This window comes from Barbus barbus (genome assembly GCF_936440315.1).
Source record: "Barbus barbus genome assembly, chromosome: 39".
NCBI lineage: Eukaryota > Metazoa > Chordata > Actinopteri > Cypriniformes > Cyprinidae > Barbus > Barbus barbus.
This window is the reverse complement of record NC_136717.1, coordinates 7470864-7481453: the sequence shown is the minus strand read 5'-3', so window position 1 is coordinate 7481453 and position 10590 is coordinate 7470864. Positions and strand designations below refer to the sequence as shown.

The following is a 10590-nucleotide window of genomic DNA, read 5'->3' as shown; positions in this document are numbered from 1 at the left end:
GCTATAAAGCTTCTTTCTGAGTGAGAGAAAGCGTTTTTATGCACTTTTAAGAGGATAGCTCAAGTACATAAAAGATGTTTCTTTCTCATGAAATGAAATGTTATTTGCTATGCAGAAGACAGATTTTCAGGTTTTAGACCTTTTTTTGCATGGCAAGTCATGTTAGAGCTTCAATTCACAGAATCACTAGTTTAGAGCTTGTAAGAACACTAATGCTATATTTAGTGCAAATGAAGGGAAAGCAAGGCCACAGATGCTATAAAGCTTCTTTCTGAGTGAGAGAAAGCTGTTTTATGCTATTTTAAGAGTAAAGCTCAAGTAAATAAAATATTTGGCTTTCATTGAAATGATATTTGCTATGCAGAAGATATATTTTCAGGTTTTAGACCTTTTTTGCAGGGCAAGTCATGTTAGAGCTTCAATTCACAGAATCACTAGTTTAGAGCTTCTAACAACACTAAGCTGTGTTTAGTGCAAATGAAGCGAAAGCAGGGCCACAGATGCTGAAAAGCTTCTTTCTGAGTGAGAGAAAGCTGTTTTATGCAATTTTAAGAGGATAGCTCAAGTACATAAAAGATGTTTCTTTTTCATGAAATGAAATGTTATTTGCTATGCAGAAGACATATTTTCATGTTTTAGAGCTTTTTTGCAGAGCAAGTCATGTTAGAGTTTCAGTGCTCAGGACCACTAGTTTAGAGCTTGTAAGAACACTAATGCTATGTTTAGTGCAAATGAAGGGAAAGCAAGGCCACAGATGCTGAAAAGCTTCTTTCTGAGTGAGAGAAAGCTGTTTTATGCAATTTTAAGAGGATAGCTCAAGTACATAAAAGATGTTTCTTTTTCATGAAATGAAATGTTTTTTGCTATGCAGAAGACATATTTTCAGGTTTTAGACCTTTTTTGCATGGCAAGTCATGTTAGAGCTTCAATTCACAGAATCACTAGTTTAGAGCTTCTAAGAAGACTAAGCTGTGTTTAGTGCAAATGAAGCGAAAGCAGGGCCACAGATGCTGAAAAGCTACTTTCTGAGTGAGAGAAAGCTGTTTTATGCAATTTTAAGAGGATAGCTCAAGTACATAAAAGATGTTTCTTTTTCATGAAATGAAATGTTATTTGCTATACAGAAGACATATTTTCAGGTTTTAGACCTTTTTTGCATGGCAAGTCATGTGAGAGGTCCAGTGCAGAGAATCACTGGTTTAGAGCTTCTAAGAACATTAATGCTGTGTTTAGTGCAAACAAGCAAATGAACGGAAAGCAAAGCCACAGATGCTGAAAAGCGTCTTTCTCAGTGAGAGAAAGCTGTTTTATGCAATTTTAAGAGGATAGCTCAAGTACATAAAAGATGTTTCTTTTTCATGAAATGAAATGTTATTTGCTATGCAGAAGACAGATTTTCAGGTTTTAGACCTTTTTTTGCATGGCAAGTCATGTTAGAGCTTCAATTCACAGAATCACTAGTTTAGAGCTTGTAAGAACACTAATGCTATATTTAGTGCAAATGAAGGGAAAGCAAGGCCACAGATGCTATAAAGCTTCTTTCTGAGTGAGAGAAAGCTGTTTTATGCTATTTTAAGAGTAAAGCTCAAGTAAATAAAATATTTGGCTTTCATTGAAATGATATTTGCTATGCAGAAGATATATTTTCAGGTTTTAGACCTTTTTTGCAGGGCAAGTCATGTTAGAGCTTCAATTCACAGAATCACTAGTTTAGAGCTTCTAACAACACTAAGCTGTGTTTAGTGCAAATGAAGCGAAAGCAGGGCCACAGATGCTGAAAAGCTTCTTTCTGAGTGAGAGAAAGCTGTTTTATGCAATTTTAAGAGGATAGCTCAAGTACATAAAAGATGTTTCTTTTTCATGAAATGAAATGTTATTTGCTATGCAGAAGACATATTTTCAGGTTTTAGACCTTTTTTGCATGGCAAGTCATGTGAGAGGTCCAGTGCAGAGAATCACTGGTTTAGAGCTTCTAAGAAGACTAAGCTGTGTTTAGTGCAAATGAAGCGAAAGCAGGGCCACAGATGCTATAAAGCTTCTTTCTGAGTGAGAGAAAGCTGTTTTATGCTATTTTAAGAGTAAAGCTCAAGTAAATAAAATATTTGGCTTTCATTGAAATGATATTTGCTATGCAGAAGATATATTTTCAGGTTTTAGACCTTTTTTTGCATGGCAAGTCATGTTAGAGCTTCAATTCACAGAATCACTAGTTTAGAGCTTGTAAGAACACTAATGCTATATTTAGTGCAAATGAAGGGAAAGCAAGGCCACAGATGCTATAAAGCTTCTTTCTGAGTGAGAGAAAGCTGTGTTATGCTATTTTAAGAGTAAAGCTCAAGTAAATAAAATATTTGGCTTTCATTGAAATGATATTTGCTATGCAGAAGATATATTTTCAGGTTTTAGACCTTTTTTGTAGGGCAAGTCATGTTAGAGCTTCAATTCACAGAATCACTAGTTTAGAGCTTCTAACAACACTAAGCTGTGTTTAGTGCAAATGAAGCGAAAGCAGGGCCACAGATGCTGAAAAGCTTCTTTCTGAGTGAGAGAAAGCTGTTTTATGCAATTTTAAGAGGATAGCTCAAGTACATAAAAGATGTTTCTTTTTCATGAAATGAAATGTTATTTGCTATGCAGAAGACATATTTTCATGTTTTAGAGCTTTTTTGCAGAGCAAGTCATGTGAGGGTTCCAGTGCAGAGAATAACTGGTTTACGACATCTAAGAACACTCATGCTGTGTTTAGTGCAAATAGCCAAATGAGGAGAAAGCAACACCACAGATGCTGAAAAGCTTCTTTCTCAGTGAGAGAAAGCTGTTTTATGCACTTTTAAGAGGATAGCTCAAGTACATAAAAGATGTTTCTTTCTCATGAAATGAAATGTTATTTGCTATGCAGAAGACAGATTTTCAGGTTTTAGACCTTTTTTGCATGGCAAGTCATGTTAGAGCTTCAATTCACAGAATCACTAGTTTAGAGCTTCTAAGAAGACTAAGCTGTGTTTAGTGCAAATGAGCAAATGAAGAGAAAGCAGGGCCACAGATGCTGAAAAGCTTCTTTCTGAGTGAGAGAAAGCTGTTTCATGCAATTTTAAGAGTAAACCTCAAGTAAATAAAATATTTGCCTTTCATTGAAATGTTATTTGCAACGCAGAAGACAGATTTTCATGTTTTAGAGCTTTTTTGCAGAGCAATTCATGTGAGGGTTCCAGTGCAGAGAATAACTGGTGTACGACATCTAAGAACACTAATGGTGTGTTTAGTGCAAATGAAGGGAAAGCAAGGCCACAGATGCTGAAAAGCTTCTTTCTGAGTGAGAGAAAGCTGTTTTATGCACTTTTAAGAGGATAGCTCAAGTACATAAAAGATGTTTCTTTTTCATGAAATGAAATGTTATTTGTTATGCAGAAGACATATTTTCAGGTTTTAGACCTTTTTTGCATGGCAAGTCATGTTAGAGCTTCAATTCACAGAATCACTAGTTTAGAGCTTCTAAGAAGACTAAGCTGTGTTTAGTGCAAATGAAGCGAAAGCAGGGCCACAGATGCTGAAAAGCTACTTTCTGAGTGAGAGAAAGCTGTTTTATGCAATTTTAAGAGGATAGCTCAAGTACATAAAAGATGTTTCTTTTTCATGAAATGAAATGTCATTTGCAATGCAGAAGACAGATTTTCATGTTTTAGAGCTTTTTTGCAGAGCAAGTCATGTTAGAGTTTCAGTGCTCAGGACCACTAGTTTAGAGCTTGTAAGAACACTAATGCTGTGTTTAGTGCAAATGAAGGGAAAGCAAGGCCACAGATGCCGAAAAGCTTCTTTCTGAGTGAGAAAGCTGTTTTGTGCAATTTTAATAGTAAAGCTCAAGTAAATAAAATATTTGCCTTTCATTGAAATGTTATTTGCAACGCAGAAGACAGATTTTCATGTTTTAGAGCTTTTTTGCAGAGCAATTCATGTGAGAGTTCCAGTAAAGAGAATCACTGGTTTAGAGCTTCTAAGAACACTAATGCTGTGTTTAGTGCAAATGAAGGGAAAGCAAGGCCACAGATGCCGAAAAGCTTCTTTCTGAGTGAGAAAGCTGTTTTGTGCAATTTTAATAGTAAAGATCAAGTAAATAAAATATTTGCCTTTCATTGAAATGTTATTTGCAACGCAGAAGACAGATTTTCATGTTTTAGAGCTTTTTTGCAGAGCAAGTCATGTGAGGGTTCCAGTGCAGAGAATAACTGGTTTACGACATCTAAGAACACTAATGCTGTGTTTAGTGCAAATGAAGGGAAAGCAAGGCCACAGATGCTGAAAAGCTTCTTTCTGAGTGAGAGAAAGCTGTTTTATACAATTTTAAGAGGATAGCTCAAGTACATAAAAGATGTTTCTTTTTCATGAAATGAAATGTTTTTTGCTATGCAGAAGACATATTTTCAGGTTTTAGACCTTTTTTGCATGGCAAGTCATGTTAGAGCTTCAATTCACAGAATCACTAGTTTAGAGCTTCTAAGAACCCACTGCGCAAAGACACGTCCAAACGACGTCTTTTGTACGTCATTTTTGAACGTCCAATTTTGGTCCCCTGAAGGTGCAGACTGTGACGCCAGATGACGTCTTTTTTCCAACGTCTACCGAACGTCCAATATTGACGTCCACAGGACCTCCGTATAAGGGCTAAATGTAGGCCAAATGTGGTCGTTGTGGACGTCTTTTCTACATAATACTACAACTCATTTTAGACATCAATTTATATTGCTTATATGCTCTGTACATAACTGTAGTCCCATTTCAGAAGGTGGCATACTGTTCAAGTTCATTTTCCTATAGCTTCATTTGATGGTCTCAGCAGCACATGATAAATGGAAAAGCATACAAAGGTGTAGTGCACTTCCAATTCAATCCTGCAGCTGAGCCAAACAAAGCTACAGGAAAAAGGTCCTTCACCTTCTGGAAACATGGGACTACAGTTATAAACAGGTTTACAAATAAATCACAACTCAATTACCACTCACTTATTTCCATCTTTATTGTTTTTAACTGGCACAAACGTCACTAACATGTTTTGACTAGTTAAATTTCCTGCCAACTACCATTAAAATCAAGGAAAATAATTGAATGGCTTGCATACAATGTTGTGCATCGTAACCTAAACAATTTGTAAAATCAACAGGTGGTACAAAAAATAAAAGTTTCACAGCCCACCTTGCGTGGGTCTGTACCACAACAAATGTACAATAATAAAAAATAAAGTGTTAAACCAAATGTGTTGTGTGGTAAAATTGAACCATAACCAACTATATTAAAACAGGAAAGGACAATGTACAAAAGATTCTCCACAATGGATAATCAGTCCTGAGTGACTGCTGCGTGTCCTCCACCTCCACTTCTTTGCGGTGCATGCTTCAGATGCTCTGAAGCGGTTATCCTTATGAAGTCCTCTGTTGCGGTGACATCAAATTTCATGACTGCATCTGCTCAAGTAGAAAAAGACAAATGATTAGAAGTATGCAAAGGCAATCTGCAGTCATACACCAAGTCCCCATATTTGTAAGCAAAAACATGTTTACTATGCATCCATTACAAATACTGGATTAATACAAAACCACATCATCAACTGTTTTGTCCAATCAAGTCATTATTCAGACTGGCAGGAGCCAATTATATTTCCTTGGTCAACATGAAACACAGGCTTACCTTTTATTGCTCTATAAACCTGTGACTTCTCCAAAGATTTCTTTCCCTTTTTCCCCTTCCCCTTCATATTGAATTGCGCCATCAGGGCATTAGTGAAGAGCCTAAAGAAAAATAAATTACATTTATAAATCAACAAATTATACGTATGAATAACATTACGCATCACATAAAACCTTTATACTACATCCCTCCTTTTAACCCTCTACAACAAATCTTGTCAAGAACAGCTGGTCTATAAGCTGACGATGCATTGTGTTGTGAAGGTACACAAGGGTTAAGCAAGGAAAAGGCAAATGAACACTTGCAGTCTGGTCCACACCCAAAAAAACATTGAACACCACCCTATCACACACACACTTCATACTGTATGTAGAAACATGCCTGTCCAGGACTTTGTGGACACAGTCCTTGGTGTTCTTCCCTCCAATTCTTGAAATCTGTAGCACCTGTTGGAATAAATTATGATAAAATTGACTGGTACTCACCAGAGGAACCTAACAGTGTACGAGTGCACTGTATTGTGTTATGCTAAGCTATCAATTACTTCCAGAATTGTAAAACCTACCAGGGTATCAAAGGCTTGTGCATCACTGAGGCGTTGCTCCTCTCTCTCAAAATCCTCTAAGGTCTCCATCCTTTCAATGTGCATGGCTGAAGTGGCAGGTTGTGCTTGTTTATAGCAGTTGCGGAGGTCAACCAGCATGTTTAAGACCTTTTTCTGGTACACTGAAATAAACATTTGATTACGATGGTTGTCTCCAATTAGAATAGCAAGGCTAGCTAGCTGGTTCACAATTGTTTTTGTAATCAGCTTCAGTGTTTGTTATTAATACAGTAGGTAGAGTTGGAGTTAAAAAAAAAAAAAAAAAAAAATGGCTCAGACAAAATGTCTCATGATAGAAACCACCCTACAATTGACGGTAGAAAACCAAGCCACTGCTATAATTCAAAAGCAGTTTGTGAGGACAGAGGGAATAGTAGAGAAAGAGAGACAGTGGTACTATAAGAAGTTTCAGTCTCTCTCTCTTGCTCAGTGTCCTGTCGTCTCACACTGCCAATAGATCAATACTTACCATCCCAAGGCAATGGGAATGTCCATCTTCCGTTCTCGGCATCTGCACCACAGAAAGTCCGTTTTAGAAATTACCAAATGACAACTTTCAATAGATTTGGTCGCATTAGAAGAGAAAATACTAAATTTAATATTGTAATGATTAGGGGTGCATCGACACTACTCACTGAATTGCAAAATGCTTAGATGAAATTTGTGGTCTTACACAACTCACCATGCCTTGGCCTTTCATAAGGGGGGCTGGTGAGATCACAGTGCCGTGATCTTTCATCATGACTTGACCTGGAGGGGGGCCTGGAGGCATCACTACGGTGTCTGTCATTGGATCTGGAGGTGTCACTATGGCGTGATAGTTCATGTCTGGACCTGTGTCGTGACACATCATGTCTGGACTTGCCGGCATGTCTCAAACCATCACTGTGCCAGGACTTGGACCTGGACCTGTATCTGGAGACATCACTATGTCTGGACCTGATGCTGGATCCACCGCTGGACCTAGTATCATTTAAATTTATTTTAATCACTTGGACATTTCTTTATCTGACATACCCCTACTGGTTGGCCAACAACAAGGGCTGGAGACCAGTAGAGGACAGTTGCTACTGACGCTGTGCCTTATCCAGTTTCTTTACCTTGAGCGATAGTCATCCCTGTCCCAACCTCTTGCTACATGTCCAGATCCTGAAAAACACAAAGAATGTTCTTCAATTTCACAAGGCCTGAAAAAAAAAATGTAAAAAGTGACTGTTTAAAGTGTGATGAGATGAATACTCACTGGGTCTTGAAAGCTCTCTTCGCAGAGGGGTTGTGCTTGCATTTAGAGAGCCTGAAAAAAGACAAAGATTATTCAAAGATGCATTATTGAAATGAAACAAAAAAGGTGAGCATTAGTTGTGATGGATACTTACTGGGTGTCGACGTTTCCCTTCCTGCATTGGCACGCTCCATCAGGCCAGACAAGTCTGAAACATGTGATTGAGCCTGTAACTACTGTCTTGTGTGTAAAGAAATCAATTCAATACTTGATTCTCAAGCAGAGAGTAACACTTTGTCCTGAATAGACTTTTGCAATTGTTGTTGCAATGGATAAAGTGAATACTCACGGGACATTTCCCTGCACCGAGATCCTGCAGCTTCCACAAGGCCATCCAAGGTTTGATTTACAGAGTCTGAAACACATGAGTCAGCCTATAAGTACTTTCATGTAGTATATACCAAATTAATATTTAGTGAAATTGAAGTGACATACTGCCAAGTATGGTGACCCATACTCGAAATTCATGCTTGCATTTAACCCATCCAACGTGCACACACACACCGTGAACATACACACACAGCAGTGAACACACCCACACCGTGAACACACACCCGGAGCAGTGGGCAGCATTTATGCTGCGGCGCCCGGGGAGCAGTTGGGGGTTCGGTGCCTTGCTCAAGGGCACCTCAGTCGTGGTATTGAGGGTGGAGAGCGCGCTGGACATTCACTCCCCCCACCTACAATCCCTGCCGGCCCGAGACTCGAACCCACAACCTTTGGATTACGAGTCCGACTCTAACCATTAGGCCCCGACTTCCCCTTACTTAAAACACTACTTACATTTCTGGCAATTTTAGACGTTTCTTTTGTTAACTTAAAATGCTCTTAATAAGCTAAAAGCACATAAAAATTTAAGAGAAATCCACCAGGTCTTGAAACTCATCAATATTATATTCTCATATGGCTCAGAGAAACGCCTGACCAATCATTTCATTTGTCCCGAATGACATGATTTGCTGAGATTCCTAGCGGTCATCCCCGCCCCTCTCCAGCTTGCCTACCACACGTGAAACAGCCTGTAACTACAATGTTGTGAATACTTAAGTCATTACCATGCTTAATTCTCAAGCAGTGAGAAACTACTCATCTTGAATGGACTTTAACTTTGTGCAATGGGATGGTTGGTGCAAAGGGAAAAGTAAATACTCACGACGAGTGGACATTTCACTGGCCCCAGATCTGTCTGCACACTCCGCTTGGACAGCCATGGCTTCATCTTCAGAGGCTGAAACACATGAATCAGCCTGTAACTATCATGTTGTGTTTCCACGACAACACATTAACATGCTTTATAAGTTGCCATCAGTACTCACAAGCATTGTGTAACATGTTGGTGTCCTGAATGGGCTGCAGCTTCTTTGGTGCAGTAGGGTAATCGGGTAGCTTGACACCTATAAAGAGGCAATATAAAGTAAAAATAAGCATATGCACCCCCCCTCCCCCCCATAAAAAAGTTATTTAAGAATTTTATTCATTTTGAAACTGAAATTATAAATTCATAATAGAAAATCATTACCCCTGATGCTCTCCTCCTCATCTGAATCTGTAAATTCTGCAAAAAAATCTTCATAAACATTGATGTCTAAAATTTGAGGCCCAATTTGTGGCAACGTGTATAATAAAAAAAAAATAAAATAAAAAAAAAAAAAGTATAAATTACTTGAGAATGACAAATATACCATTTCTTACAAAATCCTCTGGAAGTCCTTTTTTAGTGCGGTTCCTCGTTGATCTAATCGCCACCTCCTCATCATCATCCTCCTCCTCCTCCTCTGCCTGACTGGTCAGGTTGTAGTTGTCACATTCACGACGCTTAGCTAGAAGTTAGACAATTCAACCTTAAAAAAAAAATTCTTCAACAATTTTGACTTTGATATAAATATTAAATATTCGATTCTTCAAAGCAAAACTTGCCTGAAGTCATTTTTATTTTGATTAAAGGGAAAACCATCCAGTCTTCCTGGGGGTTAATTCTGTCCTTTAGAGCTCTTTCTGTTTTTGTGCTGCTCATATTACGTGGCCATCTAACAGTTCTCTTGTTCCTGTCGATCCAATTGTCAGGAACTACACCCTCCTCCTCTCGTTCACCCTCTTTCCAAACAGCCCTCGCGTACATGACCTGGAAAGGACAGCATATGAATGTTAATAGAAGTAATATTGTCATTACGCATTGAGTAGACCAGTGGTTCGCCAACTTTTTAATTTCAAAGTCCCTCATAACTTTGAACAAACAACTGGAACCAAATGGACCCTTACGGTTCCATTAGGTTCCATTTGTTCACTCTCAACTTTGCAGACCTATAAGAGTCCAACTTAGAACCCAATTAAGGAATCCAGAGGGTCCATAGAACCCTTTGAGAACCACTGTAGCAGACAATCTTATACAAAGCGAATTGCAGGTGCAATGGCATAGAAAATGACTTGAACCCTATTCAACAAATCCCCAATTGTCATGTTAGAAGAGACAACTCTGAGCTGGAGGTGGCAGAAATGAATATGCGACGATTCTCATTAGGAGTGATAAGATCACTAATGACTACATTAGAGGGTCAGCCCAGGTTAAGTTAGTGGATAAAGCAAGAAAGGTGAGGTTGAGAGGGTTGTGACGTGCGGAAGAGGGATGAGGGTTAAATTGGGAGTAGGATATTGTGGCATGAGGAGAGAGGGAGGCAAGGAGAGGTTTATGGATGCGTGAGTAAGGACAGGCAGGTGGCAGGAGTCACTGAGGTTGATGCAGAAAAAAAACAGATGGAAACAGGTGATCAGCTATGATAACCCCTGCTGGGATATAGCTAAAAGAATAAAATAATTCAACCTTTAATATTAGTGTTCCAGACCATGGCGAAGGGGTATGAGGACAGAACCACCAGTTTCTTGTGGGAGGCAGGCCACCTTGCGGAACAGATCCCTTTCATGCAGTAATCCATTTTTCATCCTGACCTGACCATTTGCTATGCAGACTATATTCAGAAGTCCAGAGCTACATGGTTGGTGAAATAATGGTGAAGTGTGACGCTGGTGC

The 10590-nt window shown here is 38.8% G+C and overlaps 1 protein-coding gene across 2 annotated transcripts; it reads right to left on the bottom strand.

Moving 5' to 3' along the window:
- Positions 1-4988: 4988 nt before the first annotated feature.
- On the bottom strand, positions 4989-9687 carry LOC306859105 (uncharacterized protein). 2 transcript variants are annotated; one of them, XR_013783267.1, is made up of 15 exons: positions 9483-9687; positions 9258-9385; positions 9085-9120; positions 8882-8959; positions 8719-8793; positions 7855-7920; positions 7660-7713; positions 7527-7577; positions 7384-7432; positions 6966-7246; positions 6753-6794; positions 6245-6405; positions 6081-6125; positions 5680-5780; positions 4989-5456 (listed from the first exon to the last, which is right to left on the bottom strand). XR_013783267.1 is itself a non-coding variant. In XM_079399942.1 (14 exons), exons 3-14 carry the CDS (start codon positions 8895-8897, stop codon positions 5332-5334), a joined length of 1086 nt encoding a protein of 361 aa, XP_079256068.1. In that variant the 5' UTR covers positions 8898-8959; positions 9085-9120; positions 9258-9349; the 3' UTR covers positions 4990-5331. The 2 variants fall into 2 exon arrangements, 1 of the variants encoding a protein (XP_079256068.1); XM_079399942.1 differs by lacking the exon at positions 9483-9687 and having other exon boundaries at positions 4990-5456; positions 6061-6125; positions 9258-9349.
- Between the last annotated feature and the right edge of the window lie 903 nt (positions 9688-10590).